Raw genomic sequence first — 19,674 nt, 5'->3', positions numbered from 1 at the left:
CAGATTCAAATGTAAAACTTAAAATATCAGGGAAGGAGCTGGAAAAAGTAAAGTCATTTAAATATTTAGGAATTTGGTTTGATAAAAGACTTACATGGGCAACACATATTCAAAAGATAATTGACAAATGTAAAAAAGTATTGAACATAATGAGATGTTTGCGAGGGGTTGAATGGGGAGCAAGCAGAACTGCGTTAAAGGCTATCTACACAGGGCTCATTAGATCAGTGTTTGATTATGGATGCTTGGTGTATGGATCTGCGGCCAAAAGTTTAATAACCAAACTAGACATTATTCAAAACCAGGCATTAAGATTATGTTGTGGGGCAGTTAAAACAACACCGGTTACATCAATTCAAGTAGAGATGGGGGAGATGCCTCTACATCTTAGAAGAGACCAACTGGCCCTGGTATATTGGGCAAATCTTAAAGGTCATAATGAAAACCACATAAGCCAATCAGTATTAAGGCAGTGTCAAGAAAGAGTGAAAGAAAAAGTTAGAAGCTATGGATGGACAATAAATAGCAAAGTTAATGACATGGAAATAAAACAGTTAGAAGTAAGTCCTACAGTGGCATATCCAGCTATCCCTCCCTGGGTACAAGAAGAAATAACAATAGACTGGTGCCTGTTGAAAAAAAGACAAGAACATGAAATAGACAAATACTGGGTGATGAATTATATGGATAAAAAATACAAAAACAATACTATAATATAATATATACAGATGCATCAAAAAGAACAGACAAAAGAATGGGAATATCATATGTCATACCAGAACATAAAATATTCTGTAATAAAAGAATAAATGATGAGTTGGCTGTATATACGGGAGAATTAGTGGCAATTCAACAAGCAATGACATGGATAGAGCATAATAGACCAAAAGAGGTGGTAGTGGCATCAGATTCCAGCTCAGCTCTATTAAGTCTTGAATTATCTCAGGTTGAGGCAAGACAAGATATTGTATGGGAAATAAAACAGTTGGTAAATGACATAACAAAATCAGGGACAAGAATTTCATTTGTATGGGTTCCGGCTCATATAGGAGTAGCAGGGAATGAATGTGCAGACAAATACGCAAAACAAGCAGCAGGAAAAGAAAGAATTGAAATTAAGATCAAATATAGTAAAGCAGAAATTAAAAGTATTATTAAAGCTAAAATGAAAGACAAATGGCAAGAGTTATGGGACACAGCACAGACAGGTAGACAGTTTTATAATATTCAAAGAAGAGTGGGAAAGGGCAGAACCACAAGCAGAGGAAAACAAGAGGAAGAAGTGCTATCAAGGTTGAGATTTGGACACACAGGGCTAAATAGCACACTAGCAATAATTAAGAAACATGAAAATGGGAAATGTAATTACTGCAATAAACCGGAAACAGTAGAACATGTAATTCTTCACTGCTCTAGGTATCATTATTATAGACTCAGATTAATACAACAACTAGAAGAAAATAAACTTAAACTGAATGTTCAGGACATCCTAAAAAAAGGGTCAGGAGAAATTGATTTTAAGTTTCTTTTTTTCTTTTTTGAAGGAAACAGGATTAGTAAACAGGATATAGGAAAATAGACTAAAACTCTACAAACTACTGGTTCCATACTCCAGTCTAGATGGTGGCGGTAATGCACCAAAAAGCTAGTTGCCATCCGCCAAAAAAAAAAAAAAAAAAGAAGAAGAAGAAGAAGTGAGTCGCTCAGTGTCGGGATTTGGTGCAGAGCATTGATGTTGGCTTTTGTTATTGGCAAAGTTTTTTTTTTTTTTTTGTCGCTAAATGAGTACTTATTTGTTTAAATTAATACTTATTTGGTTAATTTTAGAATTACCATGCAAAAATGCTCGTCCTTAAAGTCGCGCTTAGCTTTTTATTTCTGCTCGGATTTACTTCCGCAGGTAAGTTCAATTCTTTTCTCTGTTCACACAGTAACTGTCTGCTCTAATAAAGCTTCCGAAATTAAATCGTGTTAATGGCTTAAAGAACATCAAGTACCGAGCTGAACAAGGAGGTCTTTGTCAATCTAAAACATTTTTGCCATGTCAACAAGTGATGGGAACACTGACTGATCCTAACATTATGCAAAGCTACTAAGTGAAATACTGTATGTTTAGTTTTAATTTTACATCAGTACATTGGGGAGGGACATTTTGAGCTCAGTGTTGCCAACTTAGACTCGAACGTGAAAGCTGAAATCGTTCTGCAGTTACTGTTCTGTTGATTTATCCTAGTACCCATTGATTTGTCCTACCGAGCATGCGCACATCTGTTTTGGACTCGTTGAGTGGAACGCCTATAATTCTGTGCTACCTTTGCCTAATTTATTTCTGCCAGCGGTTAGTAACGTGTGGTTTTAGTTTTAATTCCTTTAAAAGTGTAACGTTTAAATGTATGTAATGATATTATGTGAGTTATTTTTTGTTCTATTTCAAAACTATGCAAGGTGCTCAAATTAGCTATACATGATTGCATGCAGTTGAATAACAGGTGTTTATGTAATGCTATGTGGTAACGTTTTATTTAACCACGTTTATACATGTGATTTTCATACATCTAGAAAAGCCAATAATTTTTAAATAACCATCTGTGACCTTAACATTACAACACACAATGCTTTCCTAGCAGTTCAGCTGAGTAAAGGTCGTGTATAATAAAGTTCATTACTGAGTGAATATGTTGAGCATTTATTACGTTATCTTGTACTTAGCTGTTTGTATATGTAAAACAATTTTTGTTGCTTTTCCCTTGTCAGTTCAGTTCTAATGATCTGTTCCTTATTCCATGTTGTCTATAGATAAAATCTGTGTGATCTATAGTTTTCTCACTGGGATCTTATCCTACAGGGTATAATAAATGACGGAGGCAAAACCTTAGAAGATATTCCTCATAGAGGGTTAGCATATTATTCACTACAACATGTATACTGGCTAATATAAAATTAATTGGAATTAAAATCCTAATAAATAAATGTAAGATATATGTCTGAAATACAGATTAATGGATCTATCAAGATGTGCTTCCTATAGTTTATAATAGTATATAAACCTGTCGAGATGTGCTACCACTATTTATAATAATATATAGACCTATCGAGGCTAACCCCTATGCAAATTAGGCGGTGACGTCATTTGGCGACTTCTAGCGACTTTTAGGACAGCCAATAGCTACTTTCCTTACTGAGGAGTTGGCATCACTGTTTGAGCTTATCTGACGCCCTCCTCCCATTATTAATTGTGTTTACGGCGTTTATTTGTACTGACAAGGAAAAAGAGATTTACTTGGACTTGTCTTTATAGCAGAACACTGATATTTGTAGGGTAAAAAGCATTGGAGAGCGACTGTTTTGTTCTTTGATTCATACTTTGGAGACAAACATCAACAGGACAGTGAATCTAACAATAATTATCTGTCATAAAGAGCCGTTTTAACACATGTTCAACGCAGCCGAGCCGCCATTACACCTGGACAGGTTGGATAAAAACAGCTCATCCGCCTTCATGTGTCCATGATGGTTGTTTGTTGGGAAACGACTGGCAAATGAGTTCTCATTTCCAAACCCTATATCAAACCCCCAGCCGCTATGTTGTTTTGCTTTAAACCTTATAGATTTCCATACAACATTTTAACAGCCTCTTACAAATTAAATTTTAGTATTATTCTTATGTACATTTTAATAGTAATTAATGCAGTATTAATAATATTTTTCTGCTGTATTTGCGACCTCTGCTGGCTGGTTGGTGTGTCTGCAGGAGGGTTGCGCGGACGGTAGTGCTCGCAGTACGGCCATCTCGTGTTTTGCATGTCGGAAGGTTGTGAGATCGTGTCTCTCCTCGGTCAGTTTGCTTGTTGAAGAAAGTTAAATCGGGAAATTGCATACATTAAGTTTGGAAGGGAAAATAATAATTAAAAAAGCCCTGAAAATAAAGGCATTTTAAGCTGCTGGGTTCGATGCCATGTTATCTTGTGCTGGTTTGGGCTTCCTCTTCATATCATGGTTTTCTAGCATCTTTTAAAGCATGCAGAAGATGGATCAGCTACTTTTTAATGCAGGTAAGGTATGGGTGGAGCCATTGACCAGAAGTTCAGATGGATCAGTTCTGTGATTATTAATGTTTCTTTTTATCAAACCTTTTAAAATTTCTTCTAAATTCTTTTTACAGGGACCCACTCACTACAGCACATCTATACTACAGTCAAAGGAGTAAATTTACCAGAGTTCACTGTTGTTGTTCTGATGGATGGAGAGCAGATTTTGTACTATGACAGTAACATCAGGACGCTGATCCCAAAGACGGAGTGGATGAAGAAGGTTGATGCTGATGATCCAAATTACTGGATCAGAGAGACACAGCGTATACAGGGTGATGAGGAGGACTTTAAAGTACATCAGGCTACAATAATGGAAAGATTTAATCACATGGAAGGTAAGAAGAAAAACACTCAGGTAACAGTGTTAGCTCAGTATTTAGGGTTCTGCACCAGTGAGCAGCGTGTTTATGGTTGATGTTCTCTGCTAAGATAAACATGACCATATCAGCATACAGAGAAAGAATTGTGTAAAAAAACTTGATCATTTAATCTAATTTAATTATTACATTGTGTACAAATGCAGGGCGAACGGTTCACCTCGCAAACCACAAGTAAATAATACAAAATCAACAATTTGCTCCCATTCTTTCACAGTCAAGCATAAAGTAAAAGTGCAGTTCCCCCCTTACAGCTATAACAGCCTCTGCTCTTTTGGAAATGCTTTCCACAGTATTTGGTGAATGTGTCTGTGGGAGTTTGTGCCCATTCTTTAAAAAAAAAAAGCATTTGATGTTAGAAATAAAAGTAAGTTCATCCCTACTAAATGCAAGTCATAGCTGTAGTAAACTAATAATAAACAGTTAACATAGAATAGAAACTTTGTGTTTACATGAATATAGTTTGTAGTGCTGGATCAACCATGACCCTTTTTGGATTGATGTTCTAGTGAAGGTTAATTAATCAATGGATATTCAAAAAGGAATTGTGTGTGTGTGTGTGTGTGTGTGTGTGTGTGTGTGTGTGTGTTTGTGTGTGTAGGAGTTCATGTAGTGCAGAGGATGTACGGCTGTGAGCTTGATGATGATGGAACCACTAGAGGATACTATCAGGACGGTTATGATGGAGAAGATTTCATCAGTCTGGATCTGAAAACTGAAACCTGGACTCCAGCAAACCCTCAAGCTGTAATTACCAGACACAAGTGGGAAGCTACAGGTGAAGCTAAATACCAAAAACATTACCTGGAGAACATCTGTATTGATTGGTTAAAGAAGTTTGTATCGTACGGCAGAGAGACTCTGGAGAGGAAAGGTAACGTGTTTGATCTTCTCTGTTACTGTAACTACATTCATCACTGAAAACCTGCTGCTTATTTCCTCACTTCATCACCATCATTAACATCCATCCAGTCATACTATATCCACTGCTCACTAATTGATCTGTTTGTATCCTCCGCTTATGGCACATTTATGATTTATGAGTGTTCATTGTGTGTTCTGTCTTGCATATTAAACCATATTAAAGTTTTTTATGTGTATATTGCTTGGGTAAAAAAGTAAACACCGGAAATTAAACGGAGTGTCCAAAACTTTGCATTAGACTGTAAAAACATTATGCATTATTTACTTATTGCTTTTTATTTATTAGCTTTTACAATCCTCATTTCAGAAGAAATGAGACAGGATGTAAAATGTAAATAAAAAACAAGAAGCAGTGATTTCTCATTCATCTTTATAAAATGAAATGAAACAAGAAAACTGTAATATAATTTTATTAGAATGTTTTTCTTTTGTGTAAATAATAAAATCCAGAGATATAAAATCTTTGTGTGTCTCTGCAGATCATCCTGAAGCCTCCGTGTTCCACAAGAACTTCCCTCGTCCAGAGCTGGTGTGTCACGCTACAGGTTTCTTCCCCAGTGGACTGGTTATGTCCTGGCAGAAGGACGGAGAGGAACTGCATGAGGACGTGGAGATCAGAGAGACTCTACCAAACCAGGATGGAACCTTCCAGAAGAGAGCTGTTCTGGGAGTCTCACCTGAGGAGCTGAAGGAACATGAATACACCTGTGTGGTTCAGCACAGCAGCCTGGAGAAGGACTTAGTGCTTAAAGCTCCAGGTAGGAGAACCACGTTCCTGTAGAATTTCCACATTTCTATTGTGAAAGTGTGATTAGAGCTTCTAATAGAGCTTCTGTTCTGATTCATGTTCTTATTCAGATCCAGGTGGAGGATCTCTTGGTATCATTGGTGCAGTCGTGGCTGCTGTTCTTGCTCTGATTGCTGGAGTTCTGATCTGGAAGAACTGCGGCTTCATCCTCTTTCTTTCAGGCTTCAAACCAGTTCCAGCAAAACTCAACAACTGTAAGTATTTATGATATTTGGGTGGTTTGATGAACACAAATACATAATGTTACCAGGTTGTGTTGTTTATTTAACACATTTTTTACTTTTATACAGCGTGTGAAACTGTTTCTAAAGACCCGGACTCTACCTCCATAATCTCCTCCACCTCCTCCAATGTCTCTAATACTTCTTCAATGAAGAAGTTAAACCCGACAACTGGAACTAGGAGATGAAGAACTCTCTCAAATATCCACACACATCTGCAGATCTTTCCTATTCTTCTGGAGCTTCTGGGGGGGTTTATACTGAGAGTCTCTTATTCATGTTAGATGGGATTATTGGGGAGGGTTGGGGGGGGGGGGGGGGGATTTGATGAAACTATAAAAGATCAGGAGCGAGAGGAGCAGAATCATGGAGTTCATGCTGGATCATCATCAGTTCAAGCTTCTCTTTTCTCCAGCTGTGGTAACAGAAATGAACTCATGATGCGCTGGTGCCTCCAATTATTTATAATTTCACTGTAAATTATTCAGAAAGAAGTTTTTACATTTGTACAGTTCAAATATCTTATATAAGATCTCTATAGTATCTACAAATGATAAATAATAAACTTTTTTAATAAAAAAATTTGTCTGGATGAACTGATTATTATTACTGTCTTAGTGCTGATCATAAATACACTATATTGCCAAAAGTATTCACTCATTGAATTCCGGCGTTCCAATCACTTCCATGGCCACAGGTGTATAAAACCGAGCACCTCGGCATGCAGACGCTTCTACACACATCAGTGAAAGAATGGGTCGCTCTCAGGAGCTCAGTGAATCCCAGCGTGGTACCGTGATGCCACCTGAGCAACAAGTCCAGTGGTAAAACTACTACTAAATATTCCACAGTCGACTGTCAAGTGCTGTTATAACAAAGTGGAAGCGATTGGAAACAACAGCAACTCAGCCACAAAGTGATAGGCCATGTAAAATGACAGGGCGGGTCAACGGATGCTTTCTGCAGAGTCGATCACTACAGACCTCCAAACTTCATGTGGCCTTCAGATGAGCTCAGGAACAGTGTGTAGAGCTTCATGGAATGGGGTTCCATGGACAAGCAGCTGCATCCAAGCCTTACATCACCAAGCGCAATGCAAAGCGTTGGATGCAGTGGTGTAAAGCTCGCCGCCACTGGACTCTAGAGCAGTGAAGACGTGTTCTCTGGAGTGACGAATCACGCTTCTCCGTCTGGAGATCCAATGGACGAGTCTGGGTTTGGCGGTTGGCAGGAGAACCATACTTCTGACTGTATTGTGCCGAGTGTACAGTGTGGTGGAGGGGGGATTATGGTGTGGGGGTGTTTTTCAGGAGTTGGGCTCGGCCCCTTAGTTCCAGTGAAAGGAACTCTTAATGCTTCAGCACACCAAGAGATTCTGGACAATTTCATGCTCCCAACTTTGTGGGAACAGTTTGGGGATGGCCCCTGCCTGTTCCAACATGACTGCGCACCAGTGCACAAAGCACAAGGTTCATAAAGACATCGATAAGCCAGTTTGCTGTGGAAGAAGGCTCTGTGACACATCTGTAGAAACTTTCAGGTGACTGCTTGACCTAAATTTGAGTAACCAACTACCTCAGCATGATTATTACCAGGACCACAACCCGAACTAGAATACAGTTCTATAATGACACATAATGACACAACGCTGCGTCAAATCTCCAGCTTTTCAGTGTGGTTAGAAATAGACTAAAAGCGCCAATGCTGCCAAAACATGAACACATTTTTTATTTTTTATTGAATTTTATCTAGTTGTTGCAGCATTAATACTGATGGAAGCAACATGAGCACCAGACCTGTTTATCAGGGGCTCCAGGAATTGAGTTTACCAGGCCAAGTTGCCAAAAAAAACAAGCAACGAATTTGGTGGCAAGAACTGAACTGGAACTGAATTCATTCAAACAAACTCACGTTTTATTCAACACTTGTTAACAAACATCTGTAAATTATTAGTTTTATATTTTAGTGGTGTAAATTTGTGCAGTATAATTACTGAGCTAAAATGATTCCTCACACTGTAACATTATTCAGAATTAGAAAATACATCAGGAGATTTACTGCAATCTGTTCTGTGGTTTCATTAAAAGTTCATCTGTAGTGCAGAAGTTGAGCTCATCCAGCTGTTGTCCAGATGCTCAGCAGCAGGTAACAAAACCTCCACCTCGTTATGATTTTGAGGACAGACTGGAGAAGTGTGCAGTGATTCAGACCTGATTTAGTAACGAGTCTTTTAAAGGCACGCAGGATCCATCAGTACTGACCCGAGGAGGAACAGGGTTCCAGCTCACGGTGGGTCTCAGTTCCTGACGGAGGTGAGGTATGCGTTCCAGAACAGAGCGATCAGGTTAGCAAACAGAACCCGGAACTACAGAGAGAGAAAATGAAGGGTTAAAGGTTTGGGGATAAGGGTTTTGGGGTTAGTGGTTAAAGGTTAGGAGTTTAAGGTAAGGGATTTTACTCCTGGAAGCTGAGGGTGGAGCTTTACTGGTGTCTCTCACCTGTACAGGTACGTAGTTGATGTTGATGAACTGAAACGGTGTCCAGACTTTCCAGTTCATCTTGAGTGCGGCCCAGTACCTCGTCTTCACTGTGTCCTGAAGATCTGCGATGGATTTACCCTTCAACAATCACACACAGAGCAACAACAGCTGGATTTTATGTTTTTTAAGCAGTTAAAATGAGGTGCTTAGGGTGCCTGTAATCAGAACCACTAAACTTTTGGAGCTTTGGGAAAGGGTGCGCGTACCTCCAGAGCGTTCATCACAGTGAAGAAGAGGAGGAGGAAGGCAGGGGCGAAGACGAGCCGCTCCAGCAGGAGTCGTTTAAGCATGGGGAACGATACGGCCGCTGGAAACATCACCTCCAACAGCTGGTAGAAATAATGGCTCACCGGTCCTGTGATGACCAGACTGAAAACACACATTTATTATAATAAATCAATCATATCAATGTAATAAACCCAAAAATGTAAATAATTAAAAATTTGTTCCAATTAAAATAGTAATAAGTTGTGTAACAAGTAAACAACTGTAAAATGGGTTTGAGTTCAAAGTTGGTGCATCACCATACCCAAACACTGCAAAACGAAGGGGCCCGTAAACGTCCACGTTCTTTCTGGAACGTCCTTCTTTCAGCTTCTTCTTGGCCTCGACAGCCTGAGAGAGCAGGTTTCCGGTTGCTGATAGGATGGCGCTGCAAACAGTGTAATGACAAGCAAACAACAAGTGATCAGTCAAAATAACATCTCTGGAACTCTACTGAAGAAAAGAAGCACCACTCATCCAAACGACCTTCCCTCTGTTTCTGTTATGTTGATGTTGGTGGAGATGCTGTTTAACACGTCACTCCTAAATCACACATAGGTGTTGAACTGGTTTGGGATCTGGTGTGTGTAGAGTCCACAGCAGATGATTTACACCATTTTCATACCCAATAAACCCTCATGCCATGTGGATGGAGAGCCACGGAACCGGATTACTCTGCAGGGTTAAGCATTTAGGTCTGAACCCTTCTCTTGGTGCAACACTGATTATGCTTTCTTCTTGCCATGTTGATCCAAAATAAAGGTGAACTGGTCCTGTTTGGAATTTTATACATGCTGATATTGGCACACTCATATTTACAGCAGTTTATATATATTTATTTCTAACATTTCTGTAGCCGGGTAACAGATTTCGGGGTTTGGTGTTTCAGGTCTCAAATTTGTTTTTCTTCCTTTAAATGAAGGCTGATTCTCCAAAAAGCAAACAACCTCTCGGTGCAAAGGTCTCGCTGTTCACATGCTGGAACAGTTAATGCATAATCTTCATAAAGTTTAGACTGCAACCTAATATTATTATTCATGCTTTTTGATTTCGGGATGTGTTTTTATTGGAAATATAATATTACACTATAGAAATAACAGTAGCAAAGCAGGACTGTAAATCAAAACTTTGATAGTGTACTAGGACGGTTACAGTTAAGTTCTAATTGCTGTTTTTTTTTCTGGGTCAAAATATACATACATACAGTATACATAAACGTACAAGTTTTATTTGATGGTGCAGTTTTAAAAAGTGTCTTCATAATGTCTTTTAACTATATTTAGTGACACCCCACTAAAACAGATCTGCCATAAATTAAAAAGCTGCTGGAACTGTTTCTGCTCACAGTCAAACATGTTTTGCATCAGCATCAAATAAAGAAGCTCAGACACCTGCTTCCTCTTCATCAATGCAAATATTAACACATTTCAGTCAAGCTTTAAGCTGCCGATATAATTAGTATAATTAGTTTAGTCGAGCTTTAAGGTGGTGATACAGTTATTGTGCAGTTGTATAGTTACTGTTGGCGGTTTATGGATTACATCTGGTTTTTAATGCATGCAGTCAAACTGATCCTATTTATATGGACACAGAGAAGTCACCAGATGTAGGAAAACCTAATCAGTAATGATAAATGTAGATGCCATACCACAGTTAAAACTTTCTACACCATGTTACTGTGTGTATTTCTGACCAGAACAGATTTGTAGAAAGTGCAAATCAAGCAACAAACTTTTGGCCAGACAGAAAAGCTTGTTTTAATCCTTCATTCACAAAGAAGTAGCAGAAGTCTTTGATACCCCTGAGGAAATAATAAATGTTCAGTAGTAAACAGACAGTAACTGTGATGAACTGACCTGGTAACAGATTTGGTGATGATCGGGTATTTCTTTAATAATAACAGATACTGCTGCAGTAATCTGGTGAGCACAGCTGCATCTCGGACTGGAACACTCTGTGTAGGCATTTTTATTACTGAATTATTTATTATAAACACTTTATAAGTGAAGAGTTCACACTAGTGTGTAGTGAACATGTGAGCTCTGCTCAGCACTGAAGGTGAACATGCAGTTCCTGGTTAACAGAAGCTCTGATCTGATTGGTTGGTACGGCCGTAAACAAAAATACAACCACTATAGTCAAATTTGATTGTTCATTTATTATAATATGTGCTTCAACAAACAGTAAATATTTCTCATTTCAATTTGTGTTCCATAACACACTGTAAATTCTTTAATATGGTACTACATTACCCACAGTTAAGACTAAGAGTCGATTCCAAAGAGAGTCGACTCTTTAACTCTTTAAAAGCAGGAAAACACTAAATGAGTTAATTCTCCGATTCCATATACATGAATTTAACCTCAAACGAGTAGATTTATTAAATAATCTAAATAATATCTAATATCCAAACCCTGAACACGTAATTATAGGGCTCAGTGTATTAAAGCTGGGATTCGAGTCCAAAGTTTGTCAAGTGTCCAATTCCAAACACTGGACTTGGATTTCAAATCCAAAAAGAGTCGGTTCACCAAATTCAGGCATTTCACAGAAACTTATACAGGTTATCCCTTCTGCTGAAACTATTCACATTTAAAATTGAAAACCAGTCAAATCAATACTTCAAATCTGCGCCTTAACGCTCCACGTTAAACCCAAAGTAATTGAATATTCGGTTCCATGCATTAGAGTCGGGAATCAGATCTAAAGAGTCGATTGAACAAGAATGACAAATAAGTTGGAGACTCTTTTAAAGCTGATATTCAGAAAGACTAAATATTCATTTTAACCAGTTACGATTCCAGGTATTAAAGCTTGGACTCAAAGTCAAATATTAGTCGATTCTCGCGTTCCAGGCATTGAAGCTAGGATTCAAAAACAAAGAGTCGGTTCTCCGATTCCAGATATTCGGTAAGAGTCGATTCTTTCATATCGTGCTATATTCGTAAAGAAAACAATGTTTTATTTAGGAAAAAAAAGCCAAGAACCAGTGAGAGCAAATAAAGTTTTGAAAAGCAGTAAATTATATTAAACAATGTTCTTTAATTCATGTTTTAATTCATGCAGTCCGTTGGCGCCGCCTGCTGGCCAAAACACATGCATCTCACAAATATCCAGTCTGTAAATGTATATTTTTTATAGTGTTTATATAGTAATTAACTTTTTTTAAAGTCACAATATAAAACAATCACATTGCCAGTTAAAGATGAAAATAAAACATTTTTGTAAAGCTCAGTGATGCTCTGCTTTGGATAGAGTCAAGTCCAAATGGTTTACATGCACTTGTGTGGATCACTCCTACACATCTAAATGGACTGACTGGTTTATTCTGTATTTTCTAAAAATATAACTGAGTCTGCTTTATTAAAAACGTACATACAACAACTTAGCAACGTGGTCATTGAAAGTCCAAGATCCAAAAACCATGAAACAACAGAACCATTTTCAAATTCTAGTCAAGCATTAAGGTGAGGATTTCTAAGCCAAGCCTTTAAAGCCAAATTTGAAGCTTAAACAGCATTAAATTATTCATTTAAGTCTCTGTTTATGTATAATATTGTGTATTTGACAAAAAGTATGTGCACCAGTCACAAAAAGTTACAGAAATAGCTGGAGTACCATTTTTTTTACCCCCTGTAAATAATCTGCACTAATTAACGACGAGACACTTTACAGTTGCAGAAGTTTATTAAGCATCAATTACAGAATTCACTCCGACAATCCCACAGTAAGATGTTTATCATAAAAATTGAATCTCAGTGCAAATGCTTCAACATACACGCTTCTCAACAATACTGCACATGAGCACGCTCGGCAGTGGACAGTCTCCCAGACCTGGTCAGTTTCTGAAGACATGCATTTGGTTTTTCATCAGCATTCAACACATTCAACACGTAGTGACGTAATAATCAAACGAAACGCTTCGTTACGTCACTTCAAGCTGCATCCAGGTTAAAAGTTGGCACAGGGGGTCGAAAACTTCTCTCAGTACGGACATTTTCACCAGAAATAAAACAAACATTCGCACTCTGATGATGGAAAGTTCTCGTACTTTTGTTCTTCAACTACTGGCTTGATGAAACGTCACAAAAGTCCAGTCACGTGACATGTGAGAATCGTTGCTAATGCTAAAATATCCCGACAGAATTTTGACTGATCGTTTAAGTCCATAGAAAATAATATTTGCGATTATTTTACTTTAAGAAACTGTAATATATAATTATTATTAGTGTATGCCAACACACACACACACACACACACACACACTCATTAGCAGCTAACAGCTGTAAACAATCGTCGATATTTTAAGCTGCACCCTTTTACCAGCTAACACGTTTGAAAAGATCCACATTCACACATGCATGCTTTCAGTAAACATCATTATGATACATTACAAGGTCAAAAGTATGTGGACACCCCTTTATAAGTTTAAACTCAGGTGTTTCAGACACACCTATTGCTAACAGACGAATACATCTACGCTTTTAACTCTGAGGTAACATTTTAATGAAGGTCCCTTCCTGTTCCAGCATGACCACACCCCTGCACACAACTCCAGATCCAATAAAGGTCGACCAGTCTGGCTTAGAGGAACTCCAGTGGCTGCAGAGTTCTGATTTTAATCCCACTGATCATCCTGGGATGAACTGGAAGTCGACTGCAAGCCGAATTCTCACCGACGCGCCAAAATCTAGTGGAAAAAGCTTTCAGGATGAGAGGAGGTTCTGTTATAGCTACAAAAGTGGACAAGGCACTCCATATTAACGTTCATGGTCATGTGTCTACGTAGTTTTGGTCAGTTACATTACAAAAACAGCTATAATACCAACATGACCATTCTTACCTGTATTTATGTGGTTAAAGTGACAAAAGCAGTAATGTGTTCATGATATTCTTTTTGTTTTTAAGAAATCGTGAGTTTGAGTCCTGATGACGCTCTAGATACCAGACACCGGGGCTCCTAGAGAGCATAGCTCCTGTCACGTTACGTTAAATGACATTAGAGAACTTCCAACACCATGAAGTCAATCATCTAAAAGCCTGTTTGTTCATTCATCACTCTACAGATTTTCAGAAAACCATTAACAGTTCGTTTAGACCAATTAGACACGGCTGTTTATTACAAGTGTATGTAAACTTTTGGCTTCAACCGTATGTAGGTCGAGTAGCTTCATCAGGATCGTTATTTCCCATCTGTAGTTTGATTTTAGCTTAAAAAGGCAAAACAAACATCTTAAATAATCACAAAAATGTTCACAGTTACGGGTTAAATCAGATTTCTGAACACTGGAAAATTCAGGACTGGTGTATCATATTGGAAAACCCTGCTTCGTTTAACCCACACCTCAAGAAAAGTGGACGTCCAGAAGGGAAGTAGCCATGGAAGTCACCCAACATCCCAGAGCGTCCCAGTGAACCCTTCTGCAGTTCTGTTCTGCTCTGTTCGGCTTGGCAGGGCGTCGTCTGCACCAGCAGCAGTGAGTGAACTTCCCAGTAAAAGTACATTTTCGGTCCCGGTTCACTTGCGCACCCTCTCGTAGAAGAGCAGGTAGGCGCTGGACGAGAGCACCTCCTGCAGACTGGCCTGGCGCACCGACTCGTCCGAAACCCACAGCCACTGGGGGCTGAGGGGCGTTGAGCCGCGCCGGTACGTGACGAAGTGGCCCGAGTGCGTGTCGCCGTGGTGGATCAGCACCGCCGTCAACCTGAACAGATACTCAGATGAGCTGGAGGAAGATGGAAAAATGAGTGAACCATTAAAGTAGCGACTATTAGCCTATATGTTCCATATTTATAAATAGATAGATAGATAGATACTTTATTTATCCCGAAGGAAATTCTTGAATACATATATATATCCACCTGTAGTCGTACGTGAGGTCAAACGCTGGACTGAGTGTCGGAGGATGGACGAAGGCGGAGGACAAGCTTCCATTTGCAAGTGGTTTGTTGTTGTTGTGAAGTTCTGGATCTGAAAATAAAAATAATCATTTAGGAGGACAAGAAACATTATTTCCAATGAATACAGGACAGTGGTGGACAGTAAAGGACTAATGAGGACAGTAAAGGACAATTGAGGACAGTGGAGGGCAGTAAAGGACGGTTAAGGACGATAAAGGACAGTACAGGACAGTGGTGGACAGTACAGGACAGTAAAGGACAGTGGAGGACAGTAAAGGACAGTAGTGGACAGTGGAGGACAGTAAAGGACAGTAGTGGACAGTGCAGGACAGTAAAGGACAGTAGTGGACAGTGGAGGACAGTACAGGACAGTAGTGGACAGTGGAGGACAGTAAAGGACAGTAGTGGACAGTGCAGGACAGTAAAGGACAGTAGTGGACAGTGGAGGACAGTAAAGGACAGTAGTGGACAGTGGAGGACAGTAAAGGACAGTAGTGGACAGTGCAGGACAGTAAAGGACAGTAGTGGACAGTGCAGGACAGTACAGGACAGTGGTGGACAGTAAAAGACAGTGGAGGACAGGACAGTGCAGGACACTGGTGAACAGTGGAAGATAGAGCTTGTTCCTAGTCTCTCACCGACTCCGTTGGTCAGGTTCGGACCGTGTGTTTCCGCAGCTGCAGGGGGTTTCTGGGTCCTGCAGGGTCTCTGGGCGGGGCCGCGGTGTTTATAGCGGTCCATGCTGAGGTACTCGGAGAACTGAACGTGCTCGTGCCTCTTGGTGGGAGCGCCCTCTGGTGACCAGGTGAGTCTCTGCAGGTGGATGCACAGGCACTGGGGGAGCTACACACACACACACACACACACACACACACACACACACACACACACACACACACACACACACACAATAAAGCTTAAAACTGTTTTCAAAAGGGCAATTGTGGGTGTCACACAGAAGCACGGTGCCTTACATCCTGGGTTCTTGCTTTAGATAATTAACTCTTAGGAGTTTCACATTTCCAATTAGTGCAACTAACACACCCTCTGCATGTTTTTGGGAAGTGAACTCACTCAAACACAGGGTGGGGGGATGCACAAATACTCATAGGAGATGTCAATGATTTCTGCAACTGTTCTTCTCTGTGACTGAATGACTAAAAAGAGAACTTAATCTAGATCTACCTTGCCCAATTTGAGCTGCTTGATGAATGTGGTCCTCTGGCTCTCCAGAACCGACCCGTCCAAGTCCTCGGCCTGTTTCTGCACACACACACACACACACACACACACACACACACACATTCAGGACTACTGCTTGGTGGTCCTACCAAAACGTCATTCATTTAAACAATTAAAGAACAACAGCAGAACTGAGTAACCAGATGACCAGATGTTTGGTGTTGATTGAGGAATAATGAAGGTACCTTGGTGCAGTTCTCACACTCCACCTCCTTAATGGTTTCGGAAGAGATGAAATGCTGAAGGCACTGATCCAGAGTAACTGGCCGACCCTACAAAACAGAATCCCCCATTAGATTGGTGTAACGGGCTTCAGACCAGGTGAACACATACTTTTGGCCCTACACTGTATGCTCCATCCTAGAAACATATCTACTATTGTAGTAAATCCTGTCCTAATGATGGGTGTTTAGTGCTAGACTGGGTGGTTTGGATGAGTTTTCCTCCTTGGCAGTCGCGATTTTGGACAGATGTCAAGGGTCAAGAATGTCTATGTGAACACAGCATTACAGTTTGTACTTTTTTTACTTTTAGTTTTACTTTCATGTGCAAAACTCATGTCAAAGACGTCTTCTTACCCACTGAACAGCTGGAATGGAGAGCGAGAGACTGTCGAACGAATCATAACGAACCGGACTCTGTGAACACAGACAGCGTGGGATTAGTTATCAGATACATTTAGGAACGGCTTCATCCTGATCAAGGTCCTGGTAAAGGAGGCGAGTCCTAGTTTGTGGCCCTTTGTGGAAGTTAGACATGATTTATAGTGTATTTAGTATCAAAGTTTTGATTTCAATCATATTTTAATTCAACAGAAGCCAAACGTTGTAGATTTCCCACTGTAAATGTATGTACGTAACATTAGCACTCAGCTAAGACGCTGCACAGACTCGCAGTAGTACCACGTACAAGGTTTCAGAGTTCTGAGCATCATGTGACTCTGTAATCAGGACCATGTGATCATCAGTACATTGTACATATGTACCTGCCGCTCGCAGCGTTTGCAGGCCATGTAGCTGGTCAGGCGGCCGTGGAACGGGTGCTGTGTCCTCCACTGGCTCGCTATAGGATGTAACGGCCCTAGAAGGAGAAATAAAACACTTGTTTGTATAACAATGAATAAAATGATGAAATGAGCTTTCGGAATGAGAGATATCTCACCTCGACTCCGACAGCTGATGGACGTTTCACTCGTCTTCGCCGACTTCTGCAATATAAACACTGGCTGTAATCTGTGGACCTATTTACAAAAGCACATCATCACTACGTGTGTGTGTTTGTACCTCCAGCGTCTCCATATCGAACAGGTGAGCGACTTTGTGTTGGCGGTCGCGCTCCTCCTCCAGAGAAGACGTCAAGACGTGAAAAAGCTCGTGAGCATCCTGAAAACACAGACACAAACATTGTGATCGACCTGCACGATATATAATCAGTTTTGTGGAATGAAACACGACCCACCTGTTCCTCGAACGAGCTGATGTGCCACCTGTAGAGACGCAGAGCTTCTAACAGACACCCTGCATCCAGAATGTCGTCCTCTTCAGGATCTGTACTGGACAGAGCTGGAGGGAGAAGAAACAGCAGAATGAAATACCTTTTATACTCCAAACTGTACCAGCTTCATTTTTCACCTTTAAATAGATCTTTACCAGGTAAATGATGTGGTCAGAATTGTTTAGACCTTTATACAGAATGGGATTTTATTCTCTTGCATGTTTGACCCAACCACCAGCCATTTGAGAAGCTCTGCTTCTAATAACATTAAATGCTGTTTGGCAAACGGCTACACCCAACTGACTTACAACTGTTAACTGAATACAATACAATACAATAAATTGAGCAATTAAGGGCCTTGATTAAGGACCCAACAGTGGCGACTTGGCTGTGGTGGGGCTCAAACCTTCCTTAACCACTAAGCATGCATTGCTAACCAGCCGGGTTCTTAAATTGGTGTATTTATCATGTAATAACAAAGAAATAATAATAATCATGCAGCCTCACGTTCTCCAGACTCTCAACAATCATAAACTGAAACACAGGACAGAATCAGACAGAAGTACCTTGAAGTAGCTGCAGTAGAGTGGCTGATATCCTGGTGTCCTTCTCCATGACGCGGGTGCTACTCTGGGTGCTGAACTGCTGAAGCCAGCTGACGAACGAGGGGCAGGAGGCCAGACCCTGCAGCAGGGCGTTCAGGAAGCACGTGTTACCCAGGTTCAGCAGACCTGGCACCATCCCTGCAAAACCGATCAGACCATGAATATTTCCAATACGTCAGCATTTAAGGTGTTCCGCTTCGTGGCTTCGCTCTTTACCTGTCCGTCTCTTCTTCCTGTCCGAGGTGGGACCCCATAGCACGTACACACCGGCCGCCAGGGCAGCGACCACACCTCCGATCACACCCCAATTCTTCATGATCTTATTCCTCAAACACCTGTACGGAACACATACTGTGATTCCAATGATTCCTGTCTGCACTTGTTCTTCTTCTGTTAATATATAATAACCTGAAGCACATAAAACATTGTGTGTCTGGTCTGCACCCATGTAAATAAGGCCAGTTTGACCTCACTCGTTAAGAAGTACAAGGCCGGGAAGAAAACCCAAACTGTCGCCTTATGCTGAGAGAAATTCTTAAGGTTATCAGGTGAATTAAAAGCTCCTGGAACGAGGCTAACACTGTCCACAGTTGAGCAAGCTTTATATTTGTAGGATCTTAAAGGCTGACATAGAACAAACAAGGACCTGCTCCAATATATGCATCAGGAATTCAAGCCTCCTTCTAAGCCCTCCATGGCAAAGTACAGCTTGCTTGACTGTGGACAGTGTCACCTATGTTTCAGCAGCTTTTGGATCCTGACAGACCTGTTTTGTTTTGGTGGCTCTTTTATTGCATCCAATTATTTTTATTTCACATTTAGACATTTAGGACTGTCAAGTTAAATAAAAAAGTGGTAGAATGATGGGTTTGTAGATAAAATAAATAAAAGTAAACATTGTGTATGATCCATTGTGTAAGTCAGCTGGTAGCATAGCATGCTAAGCTAAAGTAAGCTAAGCTGGCTGTGTTCATGCGTAGTTAAACACACACATTCTACCTTTAATTGTAATATATATTTGCATGGTTTGTGCACATGTACAGACCTGGTGGAGGAGCCTGAGCGGATAAACTGTTGGAGAAGCTGGTCTGAAGCCTCCTGTCCGCACCGAGGCATTTTCACCAGCTTTCCATTGCTAACCGGACTGCTAGCGTCGCTGGTTCAATCCCAAATTACTTCCATACTAATCTGTAGTGCACTAAGTAGT

The 19,674-nt window shown here is 40.2% G+C and overlaps 3 protein-coding genes across 4 annotated transcripts in view; 1 reads left to right on the top strand and 2 right to left on the bottom strand.

Moving 5' to 3' along the window:
• Window positions 1-6,716, top strand: part of LOC134335753 (uncharacterized) — a 34,107-nt gene extending 27,391 nt beyond the window's left edge. Inside the window, exons 15-19 of the mRNA XM_063018347.1 lie at window positions 4,163-4,426; window positions 5,070-5,342; window positions 5,872-6,150; window positions 6,251-6,394; window positions 6,491-6,716. Coding sequence (XP_062874417.1) covers window positions 4,163-4,426; window positions 5,070-5,342; window positions 5,872-6,150; window positions 6,251-6,394; window positions 6,491-6,609 — 1,079 coding nt within the window. The 3' untranslated portion in view covers window positions 6,610-6,716. The remainder of the gene's footprint in view (window positions 1-4,162; window positions 4,427-5,069; window positions 5,343-5,871; window positions 6,151-6,250; window positions 6,395-6,490) is intronic.
• Window positions 6,717-8,313: 1,597 nt separating this feature from the next.
• Window positions 8,314-11,266, bottom strand: pxmp2 (peroxisomal membrane protein 2). Its single transcript, XM_063017946.1, has 5 exons — window positions 11,082-11,266; window positions 9,491-9,613; window positions 9,168-9,330; window positions 8,920-9,039; window positions 8,314-8,786 (listed from the first exon to the last, which is right to left on the bottom strand). Exons 1-5 carry the CDS (start codon window positions 11,189-11,191, stop codon window positions 8,718-8,720), a joined length of 585 nt encoding a protein of 194 aa, XP_062874016.1. The 5' UTR covers window positions 11,192-11,266; the 3' UTR covers window positions 8,314-8,717.
• A 2,685-nt stretch (window positions 11,267-13,951) lies between these two features.
• Window positions 13,952-19,603, bottom strand: usp30 (ubiquitin specific peptidase 30). 2 transcript variants are annotated; one of them, XM_063018123.1, is made up of 13 exons: window positions 19,513-19,603; window positions 18,684-18,802; window positions 18,429-18,605; window positions 17,827-17,930; window positions 17,652-17,750; window positions 17,530-17,575; window positions 17,354-17,448; window positions 16,947-17,006; window positions 16,554-16,640; window positions 16,312-16,389; window positions 15,765-15,969; window positions 15,088-15,196; window positions 13,952-14,951 (listed from the first exon to the last, which is right to left on the bottom strand). In XM_063018123.1, exons 1-13 carry the CDS (start codon window positions 19,581-19,583, stop codon window positions 14,744-14,746), a joined length of 1,458 nt encoding a protein of 485 aa, XP_062874193.1. In that variant the 5' UTR covers window positions 19,584-19,603; the 3' UTR covers window positions 13,952-14,743. The 2 variants fall into 2 exon arrangements, with proteins under 2 accessions (XP_062874193.1, XP_062874194.1); XM_063018124.1 differs by having other exon boundaries at window positions 13,952-14,930.
• Window positions 19,604-19,674: the final 71 nt, after the last annotated feature.

Source organism: Trichomycterus rosablanca, chromosome 21 (assembly GCF_030014385.1).
Source record: "Trichomycterus rosablanca isolate fTriRos1 chromosome 21, fTriRos1.hap1, whole genome shotgun sequence".
Lineage (NCBI taxonomy): Eukaryota > Metazoa > Chordata > Actinopteri > Siluriformes > Trichomycteridae > Trichomycterus > Trichomycterus rosablanca.
Note: the sequence above shows the minus strand (reverse complement) of the source record. Positions and strands in the feature narration are given on the sequence as shown.

What these genes read in the sequence shown, in the direction of transcription:
- usp30 (XM_063018123.1), bottom strand. Translation starts at nt 19,583, where the DNA reads ATGCCTCGGTGCGGACAGGAGGCTTCAGACCAGCTTCTCCAACAGTTT. An exon ending in CGCTCAGGCTCCTCCACCAG is followed by an intron (nt 18,803 to 19,512) that starts GTCTGTACATGT and finishes TGTTCCGTACAG; the next exon opens with GTGTTTGAGGAATAAGATCA. An exon ending in TCAGCTCGTTCGAGGAACAG is followed by an intron (nt 17,751 to 17,826) that starts GTGGGTCGTGTT and finishes CTGTGTTTTCAG; the next exon opens with GATGCTCACGAGCTTTTTCA.
- pxmp2 (XM_063017946.1), bottom strand. Translation starts at nt 11,191, where the DNA reads ATGCCTACACAGAGTGTTCCAGTCCGAGATGCAGCTGTGCTCACCAGA. An exon ending in ATCACCAAATCTGTTACCAG is followed by an intron (nt 9,614 to 11,081) that starts GTCAGTTCATCA and finishes CACTGTTTGCAG; the next exon opens with CGCCATCCTATCAGCAACCG. An exon ending in CTGTGATGAACGCTCTGGAG is followed by an intron (nt 9,040 to 9,167) that starts GTACGCGCACCC and finishes TGATTGTTGAAG; the next exon opens with GGTAAATCCATCGCAGATCT.